We start from the raw sequence: 23545 nt of genomic DNA, 5'->3' as shown, positions 1-23545 counted from the left end.
GGGTTTCTGTTTGATGTCAAATTATTCATTTCAAATGGAGATCAGATATATTTAGTTTTTCGTATAACTTAAATTGTACTCCAAACCTTTGCACAACATTTAAATTTAAATAAAGTCTTCCGTTCTAGATATCTAAAATACTTCGATCAAATTGCAAACTTGAGAAGGGAGTACTTGTCACTAACAAATATCATATCCAAGCATTCCCTTAGAAATCGGAGCTAGATTAATCAAATGACAATTTCAGCTGTCATTTACAAATCATTTACATAAAAAGGAAGTAAATGCTGAAACATATATCACTGAATGGGAGAAATAAAACAGGCTGGCACACAAATTAATGAATACAGGTTTATATTACAATGTGTCTTGTTCTGGTACAGTTGTGTCTGCTTCATAAAAAATAACTCATGGGTAACTTTTAATACACAGCTCATTGAAGGAGGAGTTTATGTGGGCACAAAGCAGTAACTGTATTTTATGTATATTTTTGCAGGAAATAACTACATCTGAGACAGTGCCATGTCAGTAAAGCATAAACATTACTAACCACATTGAATTATTTACTCATTAACTCAGTATCTGCTGTCCCATACCATTTACCCCTGAACAGAATACTTCTTTATAGAGAAGAAAGGCAAGTTCAAAAATTAATGTGGAAGTGACTGCTACTTATGAAGGGATATATTTCAGATATAAATGATTAGTAACTGTCAACCGTTCATCTAATTAAAGATACTGGGAACAAACAGGCCCATCCTGATAAATTTAAAATTTGCTTGGATCCTCAGCAACTTAATTGTACTAAGCAGGAACCAAAAAAAACCTAAAAAGGCATGGTCTCACCATGGTACTGTAAACACAAGTATGGCAACTAAACATGATGGCTGCAACTGGCTGCTTCAGAAAGTGACAAGACAATAAAATGAAAATAATCACATTAATGAGTAAATCAAGGAGGCAAACTATTTTAACATTGTTAGAAAGGGAAATGCTGCATTGAAAGCCATGTGCTTTGTGCACAGTGAATCTATCATGAGCGCTAATGGTATTCAACTTAAAGTGTATTAAAAAAGGTTATGACGCAATTTCCCAAATTATTTATAAATGTAGTTCAACAATTTCACACTTGTGAGACCAGACCTTTTTAAAACAGACACGAAAATTATCCAGTCATGCAAAACTTCTTCTTAAAGATTTTGCATTTCTTTGCCAATCTTATAGCTCAGGATTTTGTTCCAATCAATCTTGGTGCGAGTGACTGGCAGCTGCCGACGCAAGGCTTTAAACGTAGTGTCTGACATGGTCTGATAGTTTTCATTGATAGCGGTCTGGAAAAGATAAACATTTAGATTGTGAAAAAGGAGAATGTAATTGAAATGAGCAAAAAAAAAAATCAAATCTACAAGTTCCAAAAGGACAAAGACAAGTACAAAAAAAAAATCACTAATAAGCACCTCTCGAATTGACAAATTAACCTAAGATGTGCCATTTTTAGTAAGTATTGGCTATTTTATGTTTGCAGATGTTTTGTGAAAGTGATAGCAATGTACTAAACTGGTTAATATGGTCCTAGTTTGAAACCTGAAAATTGGGATAGACACTATGCATCACATAACAAAACAATTTGAAAATCTTTAAAGAAATAAAGACCTGGATATAAAAATACTACAAGGGGAATGCTCAGCCAAGCAAATCCCTGGATAACTGTATAAAGTTAGTTTCTCTGCTTCAACTGACAGAATAGCACTTATCTGAGATCATCATAACCATGAAATCAGAATTGCACAAGATGACAAAAATCTTGGAATACTAGAAATCAGTTTAAGTACTTGAGATAAGGAATTATTCATTTATTACCTGGTATTCATTTTCTACTGCTTCTACAAGTTTTGTAAATTCTTTTGCCATTTGGGCTTCATTCTGGAGAAGCAAGCAGAATAATCCAGATGAGAATGTAAAGAGAGTTCATATTCAAATAGGAGACTCATGACATTATATGCATACAAATAAAAAGTAAAAATAATTTACTTGAGGTTCATTAAAGTTTCAGCTACAGTTATAAAAACTCTCTAAATAGAGAAGGTGGGAGATACACCATCTAGGAGTACAATAAAGCAAAACAAACTTGGTGGTTTTGCTGAGTTAGCCTGAATATTACCCAAGTCCTCAAAGTAAGGAAAGGGAGGGAAGACTGGAGAGAAAAATGAATAACTTGCTCCAATTTATTTTGGCTAAAGAAAAATGTCTTACTGGAAAGTTAGCCATGGATAGGATCCATAGGTCCTAATGCCTTCAGTCATTTGGCAATGATCCACAAGGGCTCACAAAGGGGGAAAAAAAAAACATTGACTGATGCCAGTGCTGTTCTCAAGCTGGGCATCAGCATTCAGTGCTTTCAAGAAAGGTACTAAGTGGGAAAACAAACAACAGGTTTGGTCAAAACAAAAATGTACAAATATCATTAATATCTAAAAGTTGGATACTTCAAGAGAATGTCATGGAGAAAATTGAAGTGTTTTCTTAGAATGTGAACAGTTTTACTTACAGTGACAGACAAAGTTTCCTGTACATCTTTATGGCTGACCAGTTGAACATTGCCATCTTCGTAATAATGAACCTAAGAAAGTACACTTGTGAAAAGGTTTGGATTTGCAATTCTTATTACATTTCTTCAAGTCTAGTTTTATCTAAAGTGATTTTATACTTAAAATTACTATACTCCAGCAATCCAAACACCAACTTAAAGATTTGCAGCCAACTGTTCATTACAAAAAAAAATACAATTACTTGTTTGAAAGTACTGTAACTACAGGTACAGAAATATTTTTATAATGCAGAATAGAGTATTGCTAAAAAACAATATTTTGTCAAAGCTTTTCATCTTGCACACATCAGGACTGTTTGAAAGAATATCAATTCATGGGGAAAATTAACCAGCACAAACAAAGGGAGTGCGCTGATTGGTTGGCAAATACAATGATTGGTACAGGTATGGGCATGGAAAATACATTAATGATTTATCTAACAAACTGTATACATTTTAAACCAGGCAAGATGACTGATTTCTTAGGGCATACCCTGACCACAACCTACAAGCAGATGTCACCCATGTTAGTGATTTGAAATTGGTGATGTGCCCTGTGTATTAATACATGTAGCATCCAGCTCTCACAATCCTAGGCTGCTTGTCAGCATTATTTTCCCCAACAGACACAGGATCATCCAGCACACATAACCCAATTCCAAAACTACATCTAAAATGTTGGACATTTTTAAAAGTGAAAAATATCAACAGCTGATGATTCAGTAATTACATTAAGCTCAATTCAACTCAGAACAGAGTTTAAATCTTAAACTCATACAATCCCTTGCTGTGTTAAAATTACTGTAAAACACTTCTGCTGGGTGTGCAGAGTTCAGTTTGACGCCCTTGAAATGATACAAAATGGCTGAACCAGTGGGTCTCAAATAGTATTAGGGGGCTGATCACAAAGTTTAAGTGTTTTGTAGGGACAGGACAAGCACTGTTGCTCCACCTAGTTCCACATAAATCTACCACCTCAATACCATGATCTTTGCAGTAATCTCCCAATATAGGGAATGCTTTTATTTTTAAAGAAATGCCACTCTCAGAATGTGGCTTTCTCTGGCTAGACTAGCATTAATTGCCCAAAACAGCTGTTAAGATTCAACCACCAGGTGAGGATGACAGATTTCCTTCCCTAAAGAGCAGTAGTGAACAACTGGCAATAGTTTCATGGTCATCAGCAGACCCTTAATTCAAGATTCATTATTTTAATTTCAAATTCCACTACCTGCCATGGTAGGATTTCAATCCAAATGCACAGAATATTTATCAGTTTCTGAATTAATAGTCAAGTAATAATACCACTAGTCCACTAATCTACTAATTACTCCTAATCTACTCTTTGGGGAAAACCAGCTTGGTTTTGCAAAGGACTTGTTGGATTTCGAAAAGAGTAGGCAATATAGATAGACAATACTTGACTGAGCAGACAAATTAAAATAGGTAGAGCCTTTAGCACACATCAGCTGCAAAGATGGCACATTTAATCCACATGGATAACCAGTCTCAAGCAACAGATAGTTCAAAGGATGGATCTCAGAACGAGTTAAGTCCTGTAGCAATGAACAATGTTGGATTAGTATCTACTTAGAAAAGAGATATTAAATTAAGTTTCAGGTAATATGACATGATGAATAATGATCTGGACCTCAAGGATCATGGAAATGTCACTAAGGAAAATTAATCTAGAATACTGATGCATAATTAGAAATATAGGGCAAATATTACCTCAGTAAATAGTGTAGACAGTAAAGGTTCTGCAAAACCTTACTCGAAATGCTCATTTAACTTTAGTTATAGAACATTTGGCAGAGTTTATGAAGAAACAGATTATACAAGATGGTGAAGGGTTACAGAATAAGTATACATTTAATGGTAAGGTCCATGGGAGCATTGCTGAACAGAGACCTTGGAGAGCGGGTTCATAGCTCCTTGAAAGCGGAGTTGCAGACAGATAGGATAGGGAGGGCGGCGTTTGGTATGCTTTCCTTTATCAGTCAGAGTATTGAGTACAGGAGTTGGGAGATGTTGTGGCTATACAGGATATTGGTTAGGTCACTGTTGGAATATTGCGTGCAACTCTAGTCTCCTTCCTATCGGAAAGATGTTGTGAAACTTGAAAGGGTTCAGAAAAGATTTACAAGGATTCAGAAAGATTTACAAGGATGTTGCTAGGGTTGGAGGATTTGAGCTATAGGGAGAGGCTGAACAGGCTGGGGCTGTTTTCCCTGAAGCGTCTGAGGCTAAGGGGAGACCTCAGAGGTTTACAAAATTATGAGGGGCATGAATAGGGTAAATAGACAAAGTCTTTTCCCTGAGTCCAGAACTAGAGGACATAGGTTTAGGGTGAGGGGAAAGATATAAAAGAGACCTACAGGGCAACCTTTTCACAGAGAGTGATACGCGTATGGAATGAGCTGCCAGAGGAAGTGGTGGAGGCTGGTACATTTGCAACATTTAAGAGGCATTTGGATGGGTATATGAATAGGAAGGGTTTGGAGGGATATAGGCCAGGTACTGGCAGGTGGGACTAGATTAGGTTGGAATATTTGATCAGCATACACAGGTTGGACCGAAGGGTCTGTTTCCATGCTGTACATCTCTATGACTAAGTAGTTTGTTTATTGCTACATTTCATAATGTTGAGAGAATCAAGACTACCTTTAAAAAATTCTTTGGCTGAAACGTCACAATTGTAAGAATCACAACCATAGTGATTACAAACCTGAATCTTCAAAATGCCTTCCACCTGAGTTGATGAAGAGGTGATAGTAAACTTCCACTCTGATCTCCAGCGTCCATTCCTACATTCAATTAACAAAAATGAAGGTGGCAATCAAATAATGTTACATACATGCAATTTATTACAAGTGTTATTTTTCTCTTGCTAATAAGTAGGTAGCTTGGATCCTATTTTGCCCTATAAAGTCACAATGATACAAACTGACACTTAGCTTAGTGAATAATGAATAATAAAATTCCAGGTAATTGCAAAAAATTAAAAGCCTTGTTCAGCTAATTTTTGACAAAAACTTGTCAAGAAATAAAATATATAGAAATTGTTGGGAATATATTACTTATATTTCGTTACCTAGGAGAAATTGGAACATTTTTAAACAAAATAGGAGTAGGCCATTTGGTCTTTTAAGCTTCAACCATCAGGACAATCTCGAGATTGAAAAGTTTATTCTTAAACCATGTAATTTCTTTGAAAGAAAGCCAACTCTATACCACGTGGTTTAGCTGCTGTTTACTGGAAATTAAACAGGACTTGAGAAAACAGCGAAGTAATGCTTGAGAAGAAGTGGGGATTATTGCTTAATTACTGGAAAACCTGGTCTGAAAGAACTAAGGACCTCTTTGCCAAATCTTTTCTAGACAAAATTGTTTTTACAGATCTAGGAGTTGTGTTAAAAAATACCACCAGCAGCTGTAGGGCTCCTGAAAGCCTCAGTAAAAAATTCTCAGTAGACATTTAGCAGGAACCTGATTGAGAATTGCTCTAGTCCATTAAGATTCAAATCCAAGCTGGTCAGAATCAGAATTTGACATCGATCATTAATGATTGCAGCCAAATTACTGAAGTCAACTGGGAACCCAATGGGTAGGAGAAATCAGATAATCTCGACAAACAAGTTTCTTTTTGGGAGTGTGCGTATTTGGGGATTAAGGTGATGTAGATTTAATTCTGTATTATTAGAGTTATTCACCAACATTTGTCATTTACTTGAATACATTTTGTTCATAACAATTTTTATTAGTTTTTTTTTAAAACCTGATACATGTTTTAATTCCGGATAGTAGCACAAAGGAGAAGCAATTGGTCATTTTTTAACTGAATCATATTTACACTAGCTTTACAACCAGGTGAAAAGGGTGAATCTGCTTCAATCTTTGCAACCTTCTTGATTAGCCACAATTTTTCTCTTCATTTTAGCACACAGCTCACTTCAATTAAAACATAAGTTAAATCATCGGAAACAATAAAGGAGCAAATTTGAAGAACAGCTAGAGAGTTGTACAAAATATAAAAGTATATGCAGTTAAAAGTCCTGGGGTGTCTGAGATGCTGTCCACAGTCTGAGACCATTTTCAGTTAGGGGTATTCTGGGTCAACAGCAACTGTGAATAGTGCTGATATCCTTGAGTTGAACTATTTGGATATTTCTCCAATTTGCTTTGTCACCAAGTTTCCAGCAACAATCTTCTCCAGTTCATCATCTCTACTCTTCCAAAAATAATTGCCTGAAATACAGCTGGTTTTTGAACCAAAATCTGATTTCCTGGTTTTCTAACTGGATAAGAGTTGGCAATGTCTTCCGCTGAAGCTTATCACAAAAGTAATAATGAAAACAGATGATCTAGGTTTGTTCATGTGCAAATGGTTCTTTTGATAGAGTTGCTAGTTTCAGTTCATTCTGGTCATTGATTATTGATAGTTTTGTGAAGCTCATCTCAACTTGTAGTCAAATGATTGTAGCCATTTTAAAGTTACGTTTTGTTTCTTGTAACTACTTTGGTATAACTGTCCCAATTGTAAAAATAAAGATAATTGAATGGTAGTCCACAAACACACCAACACTAAAACAGCAGCTAATGAACTTGAAAGACCCTATACAGACAAGCAAAACTAATGTCATTTACAAAATACCTTGCAACTGTAACACATTACATTGGAGAAAATAGCCACCAGGATATATGAATGTCAACTAGCCGCAAAAAGACATGACCCACTCTCACTAGTATCCTTACATAAAGATGAGGAAGGACAACACACCCATCCTATGACAAGCCAAGCAGAGACGCACGGGAATTCAGAGAAGCATGGCATTCCAACCAGAATTCTATCAACACACACTAACTTGGATTCCATTTACCACTCCCGAGAAAAAGAACTGGAAATGACATCACCAACTCAAGGAAACCCAAATAAAGAGAAAGTGGGCTACACCACCAGTGCATCATTTGCAGGCTCACTGAAGAGCTTACCTAATATGGTGCCGAAATGTCTGAAAACGAACCTTCCAGCTCAACGAGCAAACCTACACCCAGAACCTCAACCTAGGCCTCAAATCTTAAAACTCAGATAACTGGTCAAAAGTGACACCTCCTACCACAAGAAAGCAATGCAAACACTTTCTCTTGCTTACAGTAATTACAAAGTTGGCATGAAATATAAAAATTATGACAAACATCCTGCATTAACCAATTCAAACAGATTCAAAATCTGTTTACAGAAATACCTGCATCCTAAGCCGTGCTACCTTTCGAAGTTTTATCCTTGCTCAGTTTTACAAAGCAAGTACTAGATTCAAGTACTTTTCCAAATTTGATTTCCATTAGTATTTGGTAAACTGATGTTTGCCACCTGTTTTGGCTTGCAACCTGCCAGCTCACTGATTAAACTTTAAATCAATTCAACTGAACTGGTTGAAGTTTGAAACTTAGCTTGGTTCCTTTTATCTCCTAGTGAATGATTGCTTTTGTCTTCTGAGGTTTCTGCACATGCCCATATTCCTATCACTCCCTATTGGGAATGGGTATTTAATAATGTTTCATTTTCTGTGGAACACTAGGTGAAAGTTCAGTTTCTACTACACTCTCCTGTGGCTCTTCCAAATGGCTCATTTTAGCCTGGCCTAAAACCCTATGGACCTCTACTTCTAAATTTACCATAAAGGCATCTATTAACAAAGTTTGGGGGTCCACAGTGCCATTTTTGTCATCCTTTTCCAGCTACTGACCAACTCCAGCTCTTTTGACTTCTGGCATGTATCTTAACCTTTTCTGACACTGTACTCCAGACCTCAGCCTCAATTAAGTGACCCATCCTTTGAGGTTGTAGGGTGTCCCAATGATTCTGTTCTGGACACTGCTTTTTCCAGTCTCTGAACTATATTTGACAGTCAGGTTTGCTACTGGCCAAGTTCTCCAATAAAATAACTAACCCTGGCACTGGAAAACAAATACCTTACAGTTACCCAGCACACAAATTCACTAAGCAACATTTACCCAGTGGCACCTCTATACTATATAATCATGAGCCCTTTTACCAACACACAAATGAACTTATTTTCAGGTGGAAAAAAGTTTAACTTTCCCCACAAGATAGATCTGAGAGCATCCCAAAGTTTCAGAAAATGCCAATTTCTCTCGTTGTTTAAACTGTTGTTACCATCCTTTCGAATGCAAATTCATGACAGCTATTCTGGTCAACAATAAAGACCAGGCAGACACGAAACACTTCATGAAAACAAATGCCAGAGATCACAGTGGGTCATAACAGCACCCATGAAAAGAAAGCAAGCTAACGTGAAGTCTAAATTAACTTTGGTGCTGAACTGAAGTCACCGATGAAGAGACACCTAGACTCTAAACGCAAGCTTGCTCTCTCTCCATGGATGCTACCTGACCGGCTGTGATCTCCAACATTTGTTGTTTACAGTATAGATTCCAGAATCTGCAGTAACTGATTACAACCAGACATTTAATGCTGCAAATAATCCTGAGGCCAGAGTCTGTGGGACACGAGAATTACATTATCTTTAATGTGGCACAGCTTTTTGTACCAGAGATGGATTCCCACCTGACTCCCATCCAGATTCAACTTTTAATGGTTGGGGACAGTTAGAGTCAGATGTACAGCATGGAAACAGATCCTTCGGTCCAACACATTCATGCTGACCAGACATCCAAACCCAATCTAGTCCCACCTGCCAGCACCCAGCCCATATCCCTCCAAATCCTTCCTATTCATATACCAATCCAAATGCCTCTTAAATGTTGCAATTGTACCAGCCTCCACCAATTCCTCTGGCAGCTCATCTCATACACCTTTCACCGTGTGTGGAAGAAGTTGCCCCTCAGGTCTCTTATATCTTTCCCCTCTCACCCTAAACCTATGCCTTCTAGTTATGGACTCCCTGACCCCAGGGAAAAGACTTTGCCTATTTACCCTATCCATGCCCCTCATACCTCTTATGCGCATATCCAAATCATTTATATAAATTACAGAACGTAGAGGGCCCAGCACCAATCCTTGTGGTACTCCACTGGTCACAGGACTCCAGACTGAAAAACAACCCTCCACCACAACCCTCTACCTTTGAGCCAGTTCTGTATCCAAACGGCTAGTTCTCCCTGTATTCAGTGAGATCTAACCTTGCTAATTAGTCTCCCATGGAAAACCTTGTTGAATGCCTTACTGAAGTCCATATCGATCACATCTACCGCTCTGCCCTCATCGATCCTCTTTGTTACTTCCTCAAAAAAAAAATCAAGTTTGACAGACATGATTTCCCACACACAAAGCCATGTTGACTATCTCTAATCAGTCCTTGCCTTTCCAAATACATTTGCATCCTGTACGTCAGGATTCCCTCCAACAACTTGCCCACCACCGACGTCAGGCTCACTGGTCTATTGCTCCCTGGCTTGTCCTTTCTTAAACAGTGGCACATTAGCCAACCTAGAGTCTTCCGGAACCTCACCTACGACTAACGATGATACAAATATCTCAGCAAGAGGTCCAGCAATCACTTCTCTAGCTTCCCACAGAGTTCTCGGGTACACCTGATCAGGTCCTGGGGATTTATCCACTTTTACCCATTTCAAGACATCCAGCACATCCTCCTCTGTAATATGGGCAATTTGCTAGATGTCACCATCTATTTCCCTACACAGCCTATATCTTCCATATCCTTTACCACAGTAAATATCAACACAAAGTACTCATTTTAGTATTTCTCCCATACTCTGTGGCTCCAAACAAAGGCCGCCTTGCTGATCTTTGAGGGGCCCTATTCTCTCCCTAGTTAACCTTTTGTCCTTCATGTATTTGTAACATCTTTGGATTCTCCTTAATTCTATTTGCCAAAGCTATCTCATGTCCCCTTTTTGCCCTCCTGATTTCCCTCAAGTATACTCCTACTGCCTTTATACTCTAAGGATTCACTCGATCTATCCTGTCTATACCTTACATATGCTTCCTTCTTTTTCTGAACCAAACCCTCAATTTCTTTAGTCATCCAGAATATACTTTCTCTGGATTCTCATTATCTCAGTTCTGAAGGCTTCCCATTTTCTAGCCATCCCTTTTCCTACAACCATCTGCCCCCAATTAGCTTTTGAAAGTTCTTGCTAATACTGTCAAAATTGGCTTTTCTCCAATTTAGAACTTCAACTTTTAGATCTGGTCTATACTTTTCCATCACTATTTTAAATCTAATAGAATTATGGTCACTGGCCCCATAGTGCTCCCCAACTGACACTTCAGTCACCTGCCCTGCCATATTTCCCAAGAGGTCAAGTTTTGCACCTTCTCTAGCAGGTACATCCACATACTGAATCAGAAAATTGGCTTGTACACACTTAAATTCCTCGCCATCTAAACCTTTAACACTATGGTAGTCCCAGCCTATGTTTGAAAAGTTAAAATGCCCTACCATAGTTACCCTATTATTCTTACAGATAGCTAAGACCTCCTTACAAGTTTGTTTCTCTCAATTTCCCTCTATTCGGAAGTCTATAATACAATCCCAATAAGGTCATCATCCCTCTTATTTCTCAGTTTCACCCAAATGACTTCCTTGGATGCATTTCTGGGAATATCCTCCCTCAGCACAGCTGTAATGCTATCCCTAATCAAAACACACCATTCTGCTTTTTTGCTGCTGGCCAGAGAAATGTCTGTCTGCACCTTGGATTAGAGTATCCCCTAAATAATTGATCTCTTGTAACCCGACATACCCCTCGTTGCATTAGAGCCAGTTTCAATACCAGAAACTTGGCTGTTCATGCTACGTTCCCCTGAGAATCCATCACCCCCTACATTTTCCAAAACAGCATACCTGTTTGAAATGGGCATATCCACCAAAGACTATTTCAAGCTTTCCTTTTCTATTCAGCTGGTCTCAGGGGCATTTGGCTCTCCTTTATTGCTTTCCCTTTCCTCCAATTCTCCTCTCTATTCCCACCACATTTTACCTCTTTCTGGTACAGTTTCCTCATTTTTTCAGTTGAAATTCCAGTTCTAACCATAGGTGCTTTGACTTAATTGATCAGTTTTGGTATCCTGCATTTTCACCTCGAGATGTTTTGGCACCTGTTCATTGAAGTGTTCTCCTAACGTGCAGAAAGAATTCTACTGCTATGTGCCTTGCTACACCTTTAAGTTCTGCCAAGAATAGTATCTTTACATTTGTCTCACCCTGTTGAGCGAATGTTAACATCTTTAATAGCTTGGACTCAAATGAAAATTGCAGAAAGGTTTCTTAAAATAGTTTTTGAAGGAACAATTTGTTTTCCCCACTCCAATTGAGCTAACCCTCAAAAATAAAAGATGCCATGTCAAACACACTTATACTAGTACAAACTTAAAAAGTATAGGATCCTGTGTGAAAAGGAATATCAATTCCATATTCTTTTAATGTCCTCAGGGTGTCTGCGGTGCTTGGTTTTAACAGGAGACAACAGTCGACTAGGAATGTCTTAAGTCAATGGCATTCATGTACATTTCAGGTTTCTTTGGGTTCTGTGCACTTAGGTATTTATCTAATTTATCAGACTTGGTCCTTCCCAAGACCAAAGAAATAACAAAAAACTTTCTATGGTTCTAGCTACAAATTCATCTCTGCAAAAAGCAGCCGATACACAGTTGGTTTGCGTATTCTATGTTTGAGTTATTGATTTCCTAGTTGGAAAATTGCAGGTGACTCATTTCCCAGCATGAGAAAAATCAGAAGCGTAAATGAAAACAGAAGACACAGGTTTCTTCATGCTGACGAGTTTCTCTCTTTTGAGAAGTGTTAATTTCAGTTCAGATTGGTTCTTGTTTATTGACCGTTTCAAGAAGCTGATCTGAACCTGTGGTCGGGTGATTTAGGCTATTAAATTATTGAATCTTTTTGAAACCATTTCAGTAAATTAAAGTTACAGGCATTAAACTGAAAATCAATAACCCATATATTCAGTATGGTGACACTTTTAGAAAAGTCAAATTACATTCCAATCTCATTACAAATATTACAAACCTGATTAAATAAATCAAAAAGGTGTGGTTAATTGATCTAAGAACTTTATCTTTCACTTCCCATGATCTTGATTTTATACCCTCTAACTAGAAGTTTTTATTTTGTCTGCCACACAAAGCAAATTCTTAAATACTTATTCACTTTATAGGATGGAGACTTTGATCCAATGGATAAATTAGCTCTAAAGGCAGGGAAGATCCCAGTTTCAATTTATAACCGGTGGCAAGTTAGTCAATCTTTATTTGGAAGAAGGTATTCTGCTATAATTAATCAATCTCACTAACTCCTGGATCACTATTACCAAATTTAATTGCTGTTCAGTTGGAACTTGAGCACCTGCAAAATGATATTCCAGTGGGAAGTTTCCATTTTGAAACTGGGGGCAGGGATATATCAGATCAGAACAACTGAGCCGAGATGGCTCAAAATCTGATTTCCCACACAAGAATCCAAAACAATAATTAAATAGCTGTTTTTCAAATAGTGTATAACAGTATTTTGCTCAAATATCTCCCACGCCTATAAATAACTTGTGCAATTTTAATTTTATATATGAAACATACAAGCAAACAGACATTTCAAGATGTTTAGGTTTCACTCCAAATTTTTTTCAGTGTAATTCAAAGCATAATTTGAACAACATTTGATTTATTTCTGAATCAGTTGTCAACATTAAGCAGTTCAAGTCCACTAAAAAGTTAGATTAAAGCTGCTGTACACAGCAAACAACGTGACTTAATGCCCATTCAAATGAATGCAGATCTCATGGTGACTCTTCAGGAGAGCAGGGGTGTTCCTGCTGTATGCAGGTTAATATTTGTCCCTCAATTAACACCCTAAAAAGGCAGATTTACTTTGAGGGAGCTCAGTACAAATTGGCCATGTTTCTTCTGTTACAGCTACAGTTTAAAAAAAGCAGAACTTGGATATCTCAAAATTGTTAATGTTGCTAATTTTTGTTCATTTACGAGATGCAATAATCACTGGAAGAGGCCAGCAATTATGACTCATTCCTAAATGCCTTGAGGTGATGGGTGAGCCATGTTACGTCAGTGTAGTCCATCTGTTGCTCCAAGCGCTATGGGTGTGCCTGCAATTCCAGGATCTTGATCGAGTGATAAGAGGGACAGCAATATAACTCCAAATCAGGATGTTGTGCAACTTGAAGGGTAACTTGCATGCAGTGATGGTATTCCCAAGCAACTGCTGTATTTTTCCTTTTAAGTAGTAAAGGACGTGGGTTTGGAAGACATTCAAATGAGACTTGGCAAGTTGCTCTAGCGCATCTTGCAAATGGTACATTATGCAATAACTGAGGGGGTGAACACGTAAGACAGTAGGATGTTACTGATCAAAAACTGGCTTGCTTTTGGAATGGTGTTGAGCATTCAGTATCATTAGAGTTACACACATCCAGAAAAGACAAAATTATTCCAGCACATTCATGATTTGTGCCTAATCAATGGAAGACATGTATTGAGGTCCGGGAGACAAAAACGTTACTCACTACAGAATTCCAGTTCTGATCAGCTCTGTTTCTGCAGGTGTGTATATACAACTACATGAGTCAAATTTTTGTTTGATGGTAACCAAAATACATTACAGAATTCTCCAGCACAGGGGGGCCCTTTGGCCTATCGAGTCTGTCACGTCAATATGTTATCTATACGAGATCCAAATGTCTGCACTAGGTCCATAACCTTCAATGATAACAATTCAAGTGCTCTTCCAAGTACTTTTAAAAAGGCTGTCAAATTTCCACCTCAACTACCCAAGGGTTCTCAAATCCCCTCCAAACCTCCAGTTTTTCTCTTTCAAAATTATGCCACCTTGTTATTGACAGTTAGGAGGAAAAAAGCTGCTTCCTGTCCATGCCCATGAATCTTGTACACCTCTCACCCCTCAACCTTCTCTGCTCCAAAAAACCCAAAGCTTATCCAGCCTCTCTTCATTGTTGAAATGCTCCACCTTAGGCATCACCTTGGTGAATCCACACACCTTCTAGCACAAACACATCCTTCCTGTAGCAGTAACCAGAACTGTACACAGAACCCCAGCTGCAGCCTAACCAAAGTTCTATACAGCTCCAACACGACCTTCCTGCTCTTATAATCTATGCCACGACTGAAAGGCAACTGCTCTACACAATCTGTCCTGCTACCTTCAGCAATCTGTGGACAAGCATCCCAAGAACCTTCTGTTCCTGAGCTTCCTAGTGTCTTGCCATTCATAGAATACTCCTTTGTTTTGTTCCTTCTTCCAAAGTGCAGCACCTCACATTTATCAGGGTTAAATTCCACCTGCCTCCGATCCTCCCACTTGACCGATCCATTATATCTTCCTAATACCAAACTTCCCTTATCTACAACCTGAGCTACAAATCTTAAAATGCTCTAAACATGTTCTTCCTCAACATAAACCAGCTGGCCATTCTTGGCATCATCCACAAATTTACTATCGCCCTCAAACTACACCCCTAACTCCCCCCAAACATTCTCATCCACTTCATTTATGAATGTCACATACAATAATGGACAAAGTACTGATCCCTGTAGAAGACCACAGCACACCCTCTGTACCTGTTACTAAGCCAATTCTGAATCCAACTTGCAAAGCTAACCTGGATTTCATAGGTTATCTTCTTTCAGTTTCTCACGTGGAACCGTGTCAAAGGCCTTGCTGAAACCCATATAACTACATCACATGCCCCACCCTCAAACATATGGTCACCTCCTTGAAAAATTCCAGTTGATTTTTTAAGGCATCAACTCCCCCTGAAATCCATACTGACTGTCACTGAACAAACATTGCCTCTCTAAAATGAGAATTAACTTTCTCCACGTTTTTCCTCCGATAGCTCCGATCTCTCTGTACCACTCTATTACTGCAAGTCAAACATCAGCAACAGTCCTCCAGTCCTCTGGCATCTCCTCCGCAGCCTGACAGGATTTGAAAAATTGCGTCAGGGCCCCTGTAATTTTCTCCATCTTCCACAGCAGCCTGGGATACAATTTCAGCTGGATCTAGGACCTGTACACTTTTAAAATCTGCCAAAATCTTTAATACCTCCTTGCTTCCTAGATCAATCTGCTCAAGTATTTGACAATCCATCTTTGAATTCTGCACTTGCACCCTCCTAAGCAAAATCAGATGCGAAGTACTCATTAAGCACTATCATATCACAGGTTACCACCCAAGCCCCTACGAGGCCCTGCTCCTTCTATAATTCTCTTCTCCTTGATACACAAAATATCTTGGAATTCTCCTTAAATCATACCCATCAGCATTTCCTCACAGCCCCTCTCTTTGCTCTAATTACTTTTAATGCACTTAGAGACAGATTTACAGCACAACAGACCCTTCAGTCCAACTTGTCCACACCAACCAGATATCTCAACCCATCTAGTCCCACCTACCAGCACCCGGCCTACATCTCTTCAAACCCTTCTTATTCATATACACATCCAAATGACTTTTAAATGTTGCAATTGTAGTAGCCTCTACCATATCCTTTGGCAGCTCATTCCATATACGTACCATCCTCTGCATAAAAAGGTTGCCCCTTAGGTCCCTTTTATATCTTTCCCCCCTCACCCTAAACCCATGCCCTCTAGTTCTGGACTCCCCCACCCCAGGGAAAAGACCTTGTCTATTTACCCTATCCATGCCCCTCAGCCTCCAATACTCCAGGGAAAACAAACCCAGCCTGAGTAACCTCTTAAATCTTTTCTGAACCCATTCAAGTTTCAAAACATTCTTCCAATAGGAAGACCAGAAATGCATGCAATTGTGCAACAGTGGCCTAACCAATGTCCTGTACAGCCACAACATGACCTCCCAATACCTGTACTCCATACTCTGACCAAAGGGAAACATACAAATCGCCTTCTTCACTATTCTATCTATCCTGCGACTCCACTTTCAATGAGCTAGGAACCTGCACTGCAAGGTCTTTGTTCAGCAACACTCCCTAGGACCTTAAGTCTACAAGTCCTGCTAAGGTTTGCTTTTCCTAAATGCAGCACCTCACACTTACCTAAATTAAATTCCATCTGCTACTCCTGCTGGCCCACCTGATCAAGGTCCCATTGTAATCGGAGGTAACCTTCTTCAGGCTCACTGCTCTCTAGTTCCCTGGCTTGTCCTTACCACCTTTCTTAAACAGTGGCACCACGTTAGCCAACCTCCAGTCTTCTAGCACCTTGCCTGTGACTATTGATGATACAAATATCTCAGCAAGAGGCCCAGCAATCACTTCCCTAGTCTCCCACAGTTTTCAGGTACACCTGATCTGGTCCTGGAGAGTTATCCACCTTTATGCGTTTCAAGACATCCAGCACTTCCTCCTGTGTAATAAGGATATTATTCAAGATGTCATCATATATTTCCCTACATTCTATATCTTCCATGTCCTTTTCCACAGTAAATACTGATGCAAAATACTCGTTTAATATCGCCCCATTCCCTGCAGCTCCACACAAAGGCCGTCTTGCTGACCTTCGAGGGGCCCTATTCGCTCCCTATTTACCCTTTTGTCCTTCATGTATTTGTAAAACCATTTGGATTCTTCTTAACTCTATCCAAAGCTATGTCCCCGTTTTGCCCTCTTGATTTCCCTCTTAAGTATACTCCTACTTCCTTTATACTCTAAGGATTCACTTGATCTATCCTGTCTATACCTTACATAGGCTTCCTTCTTTTTCTGAACCAAACCCTCAATTTCTTTAGTCATCTAGCATTCCCTTTCACCCTAACAGGAATATACACTCTCTGGACTCCTGTTATCTCATTTCTGAAGGTTTCCCATTTTCCAGTCACCCCTTTACCTGCGAACATCTGCCCCCCAATCATTTTTCAAAAGTTCTTACCTAATACCATCAAAATTGGCCTTTCTCCAATTCAGAACTTCAACTTTTAGATCTAGTCGATCCTTTTCCATTACTATTTTAAAACTAATAGTATCAAGTTATGGCAGCACTGGGGCAGCACAGTGGCTCAGTGGTTATCATTATTGCCTCACAGCACCAGGGACCCGGGTTCAATTCCAGCCTTGCGCAACTGTCTGTGTGGAGTTTGCACATTCTCCCCGTGTCTGGGTGGGTTTCCTCTGGATGCTTCGGTTTCCTCCGACAATCCAAGAGATGTGCAGGTTAGGTGAATTGGCCATGCTAAATTGCCAAAATTGGGGTAAATATAGGTCAAGGGAATGGCTCTGGGCGAGTTACTCTTCAAAAGGTTGGTGTGGACTTGTTGGGCCAAAACGGCCTGTTTCCATACTGTAGGGAACCAAATCTAAAGTTTTGCACCTTCTCTAAGATGTGCATCCACATACTGAATGAGAAAGTTTTATTGTACACACTTAAATTCCTCTCCATCTAAACCCTTAACACTACGGTAGTCCCAGTCTACGTTTGGAAAGTTAAAATCCCCTACTTTGACCACCCAATTAGTCTTACAGATAACAGATCTCCTTACAAGTTTTTTTCTCAATTTCCTTCTGACTATTAGGGGGTCTATAATACAATCCCAATAAGGTCTATATACAATCCCTTTCTTATTTCTCAGTTCCACCCAAATAACTTCTCTGGATGTATTCCTGGGATTATCCTCCCTCAGAATAGGCTGTAATACCATCCCTTATCAAAAAGGCCACTCCCCCATCTCTCTTGCCTCCCTTTCTATCCTTCCTGTAGGATTTGTATCTTGGAACATTAAGCTGCCAGTCCTGCCCATCCCTGAGCCATGCTTCCATAATTACTATGATATCCCAGTCCCATGTTCCTAACCATGCCCGGAGTTCATCTGCCTTCCCTGTTAGGCCCCTTGCATTGAAATAAATGCAGTTTAAATTTATCAGTCCTACCTTGTTCTCTGCTTTGTCCCCGCCTACCCTGACTGACTCACTCACTCACATTCTCAACTGTACCAGTTTCAGATTGATCTCCTTCCTCACTATCTGCCCAGGTCCCACCAACCCAACCGTACTCGTTTAAATCCTCCTGAGCAGCTCTAGCAAATCTCCCTGCCAGTATATTAGTCCACTTCCAATTTAGGTGCGATCCGTCTTTCTTACGCAGGTCGTTTCTACCCCAAAAGAGATTCCAATGGTCCAAAAATGTGAATCCTTCCCCCATACACCAGCTCCTCAGCCATGCATTCATCTTCTCCACCCTCCTATTCCTACCCTTACTAGCTCTTGTAAATTCCTCATTTAATGGATCAGTTGGAGAGACAGAGGCAAAGTGATAGGATTCGCAACCAAAGGCATTTATTGCAGATATAATCCTCAGTAAACCCCATATCCAACAAGAGCATGCAGCTCTTAAGGTCCTGCTTTGTAATATACTAACTAGTTCCCTGAACTCTTGATACAAAACCTTATCACTGCAGGGGGGGGGGGGGATGCATCATCAGCAGTCTAATACATGGCCACAAAGACATCTTCTGTTCCCCTAACAAATGCCCTACCACTGTCACTCCTGCTGCTTTCTTCCTCTCCTCCTGTATAGCCAGGTTGCTTGACTGTGCTTGAGGTACTCTCCATATCTTCCAAATAGAAAACCAATTTGAAAGGTAGTGGAACACTGAAGACTCCTGCATATCTTTCTGGTTTCTCTGGTGGTCACCAATTCCCTTCTTTCCTCCAGTCCCTGCACTTGCAATATGACTACATCTCTAAACATGCAAGCCACAAACTTAGTAGGCCTTGTGGATGTTTCACAATATCTCTATTTGGCAGTCAGAAATCTGCAAAAGAACATATTGAAATTTCGAATTTCATGATCTCTTTCCAGGTATATAAAAAAGGTGAAATGGTAAAATGTGTGCATTGGAGTTAGACATGGTATAATCCCCGAGTAAATAAAGAAAATTCAACATACCAGAAATTTTTGGGTTGAAACTGATGGCTCTCAATGCATACTATGATGGTTTGATGTCCGTCAATGGTTTTCCCATATACCTGCAGGAAGATCATAAAACATCATCAACTTAGGATATTCTAAATAGAATGAGAATACGGAATGAAGCAAACATTTTACTAAAACTAGTTACTTTGAGACTCAAGATCAAATGCTGCATTCGAATATTCTGGAACAGCCAGTTCGTGGTAAAATTATAACTGGATGTGTGCCACGAAAATTAAGGATAAGTCAACCTGAAATAACAAGATTCACTCAAATTCAGTAGTGGCAATTCAGACTGAAAGGACTTCAATGTGCCAGACTTGTAAATAATTTGACAATGATATTTGCCCATAAAATCCATTGAGAATTCCACAACTCATAGCAAAACTACTTACAAATACAAATTGTCTACTTCCAGAACCAATACAAATGGAGCAAGACGACTTTGCTGCTACCCTCCACAGGCTGACAATCTTAAAAACACACTTGGTAGCAAAGTTATATACAAATGTGGCTAACCAATTGGTTAAAGGGTAGAGTAAGACTATCTGAAATAGGATCTTACCAGTATATTTGCTCTACAGTGTCAGCCAGTAACAAACAAAAGACTAGTTGCCCAACGAGGGACTAGAAAACAAGCAGAATTTGAGCAATGAAAGCAATTTTTCTACTAAATGGGGAGGGAAAAAGAATAGATTCTCAATCATGCCTCTGGGGTAAAATCTGTGTTTACAACAGAAAACCAAATACAGGCCTAGAGCCATTATTTCAGTAGGTAAACTAATTTCTTTCTTGGAAGACTGTCTTTCATACAAGCACTCTTAGTACAGTGCAAGAAAAAATCCAAACAAGGTAGCACGATGTAGTTCGACTGTAAGAACTTGATATAATAATTGGCCATCTGATGGCAAAGGACCAAATGAATTATATAAAAGCATACAGAAAACAAATAAGCAGCTACATTTGAATACGAAGAAAATGGGATTACATATTTGCAAAACTGCAATAAGGGCAACGAATTTCGAGAGGAGATTATTAAAAAAAACCATATGCGGCAGGGTAGTAACAAAGGATATTACCCGAAAATGAAGTGCTGCATTAAATGCAACTAAAGGTGAAATAAACCACCTCAAGAACAAGCCTCATTGATATACGCAATGACAAAAACAGTTGAGATGGATACTAGCAAATGGATAACACACTGCAGAGAATCATATCAATTTGATGTTTCAAATGGAAAAGAAATACAAGAGGGAGCCCATGAATAGATATATTGCTCACTATTAATTCAAAAGGAATTACTTACAGTGCAGACACCATTTGCATAATGTTCTTTTACATATGCTCTCATAGCATTATCCACAGCACTTCTCCAAGATTCTAATGCATTGTCAACATCATGGGGTTTGGGATCACTTGCTTCTTTTCGTAAATGGTCAAATTTGAACGAGATCTTATTCCTGGGATCCAAAAATCTACCATTCCCAAGGTCACCATGTTCTGTTATTAAGACCTGTAATACATATTACCAAACAACGCAACTTGTTAAGAGGACAATAAATGGAACTTATTTTCCAAACATGTCAAATGAACTTTCATTATGAAAACAGATCACCAAGATCTTGTATTTTCAAAACTCAGTATTAACCAGTTATTCTAATCTACTTCAACACTAATTATCCCACTGGTACTTTGAAGATTCTTACAAAATTCTTATAAATTGCATAACTAACACCGGAGACCATGTAGTCAATAGATTTTACTGTAAATAACATTAATTGGCCTTCAAAAGACTGAGTTAGCAATGTTAGTAACCAAACAATAACTCATCTGCAATTCAGAAAATAATTATTAATGTGACATGGGATTTAACTATTGCATTGTTACATCTTGTTGTGAAATAGGTAATGGAACAGGTACCATGTTTTAAACGGTAATGCCATCCACTCAAGTTAAGAAATGGCAGATGAGAGCTATTCTGTGTGAATACAGAATAAGCAAGCTCCAATTTTTTTAATGCAATATGTTCAATAGCTTAGTCTTTAGCCTATGAACGGATTTTTTTTTATAAAAAGAATTGAAATAACTATCCTATTGAAATATTTAGCTGGCTAACCAAATATTAGATAAAGAGCTCACCATCTCAGAACTGGAGGCTCAAATATAACAAAAAGGCCATCAGTAACTGTAGTTCTAATTCAGTTGTCGACATACTGCTAAGCTTGCTCACCCACAGATCTCCTCTTCTACCCTCTTCACAAGACAGGAATTGGCAAACTTGCTTTGGAAAGTACAGCACGCAGATATGCAACATTAACCATTATATTAAGTCTGATATTATAACTACACACATCAACAGAGCTTCACAAATTATTCCATACCTGATCATCATACCCATCAATTTTTGCTGGAGTAAACTGGTCCACATTATACTGTGCAAAGGCACTAAAATTAGATTGATAAAAATCAAAATATTAGAGAAGTAACAAGAGATAGGTTTTACAAATCTAACATAGCTAAAGAGTCTTCCAAATAATTTTAAAAAACTTAAGCGGAAATCAATTTAGAGTACTTAATATTAAAGTTTTTTTTCATTTTTGAACACAATTGTCATTGTACTACATAATTAAATACTTGTGTAGTTAAAATAAACTTGTGTAGAAATACTGCTGGAACTGTATATGCGTAAAGATTAGGTGAAAGAAGGATCAGGCAAAGCAGTGCAATTCCTGTACTGCGTTGCTGATATTCAAAATCGACGCCCCATATGGCACAGGACAATGCCTTGAACAGAGCAAAAGGCTAAGAGAACTACACTATTCACATGATTGCTGACTTTCATGCACTCATTTAACTTGCATTTCAATTTATTTTTGCAACTTCATAGTATTCTGGGTAAAGCAATGACATTTGTGAGGACCTTGTTTTATGCATTGTGAAGGGTTTCTTAACATTAATTGTCTGGGTGGAGTTTGCACATTCTCCCCGTGTCTGTGTGGGTTTCCTCCGGGTGCTCCAGTTTCCTCCCACAGTCCAAAGATGTGCAGGTCAGGTGAACTGGCCATGCCAAATTGTCCATAGTGGTCAGTGATGTGTAGGTTAGGTGTATTAGTCAGAGAGAAATGGATCTGGGTGGGTAGCTCTTCGGAGGGCTGGTGTGGACTGGTTGGGCTAAAGGGCCTGTTGCCACACTGTAGGGAATCTAATCTTTGTAGATTGTGAGCACCTTCTGAACATTGGCCAAACTCCAAAAGTCTGCAAAAAAATGGACATCTGAGCCACATATCCCTTTGCAGTCAGAAATAAAAAAAGTGTAAAATAAAGAAAACTGGTGTAAAACAATTTCCCAAATATTAATTTGTGCACTATTATTTCATGTAGCACAGCTGTATTTTTTTTAACAATAACAAATTTTAGTATGGGGGAGGACGCATAGCAGCATGATGGCAATAACATTCTAGTATTAACCCAGAGTCCCAGGGTAATATTTTGGGAACATGGGTTCATATACCATAACAGATTGTCAAATTTGACTTGTAAAAATAAAATCTAGAATTAAAGCTATTCTACTAGCAATTATATAACTGTCATTTTAAAAATATCAAGCACACTAATGTCCTTTAGGGAAAGAACGGGCAGCAGAGTGGCACAGTGGTTAGCACTGCTGCCTCACAGCACCAGAGACCTGGGTTCAATTCCTGCTTCAGGCAACTGTGTGTGGAGTTTGCACGTTCTCCCTGTGTCTACATGGGTTTCCTCCAGGTGCTCCGGTTTCCTCCCACAGTCATGCAAAATTGCCCGTAGTGTTAGGTGAAGGGGTAAATGTGGGGGAATGGGTCTGGGTGGGTTGCTCTTTGGAGGGTCGGTGTGGACTTGTTGGGCCGAAGGGCCTGTTTCCACACTAAGTAATCTAATCTAATAAAAACAAAATCTGTCATCCTTGTCTGGGGACTGCGGTGTCACAGCAGTGTTACTTTTAACTACCCTCTAAAATGGCCTGGCCTGTTCATGGGCAACTT

The 23545-nt window shown here is 38.9% G+C and overlaps 1 protein-coding gene across 1 annotated transcript in view; it reads right to left on the bottom strand.

Annotated features, from left to right (window-relative positions):
- Window positions 1-337: 337 nt before the first annotated feature.
- Window positions 338-23545, bottom strand: part of LOC122559686 (F-actin-capping protein subunit alpha-2) — a 45569-nt gene continuing 22361 nt past the window's right edge. The window contains exons 4-10 of the mRNA XM_043709571.1: window positions 21908-21971; window positions 20833-21039; window positions 19503-19582; window positions 5316-5394; window positions 2549-2620; window positions 1861-1923; window positions 338-1331 (exon numbers count right to left, since the gene is read on the bottom strand). Coding sequence (XP_043565506.1) covers window positions 1191-1331; window positions 1861-1923; window positions 2549-2620; window positions 5316-5394; window positions 19503-19582; window positions 20833-21039; window positions 21908-21971 — 706 coding nt within the window. The 3' untranslated portion in view covers window positions 338-1190. The remainder of the gene's footprint in view (window positions 1332-1860; window positions 1924-2548; window positions 2621-5315; window positions 5395-19502; window positions 19583-20832; window positions 21040-21907; window positions 21972-23545) is intronic.

Source organism: Chiloscyllium plagiosum, chromosome 19 (genome assembly GCF_004010195.1).
Source record: "Chiloscyllium plagiosum isolate BGI_BamShark_2017 chromosome 19, ASM401019v2, whole genome shotgun sequence".
Classification (NCBI taxonomy): Eukaryota; Metazoa; Chordata; class Chondrichthyes; order Orectolobiformes; family Hemiscylliidae; genus Chiloscyllium; species Chiloscyllium plagiosum.
Note: the sequence above shows the minus strand (reverse complement) of the source record. Positions and strands in the feature narration are given on the sequence as shown.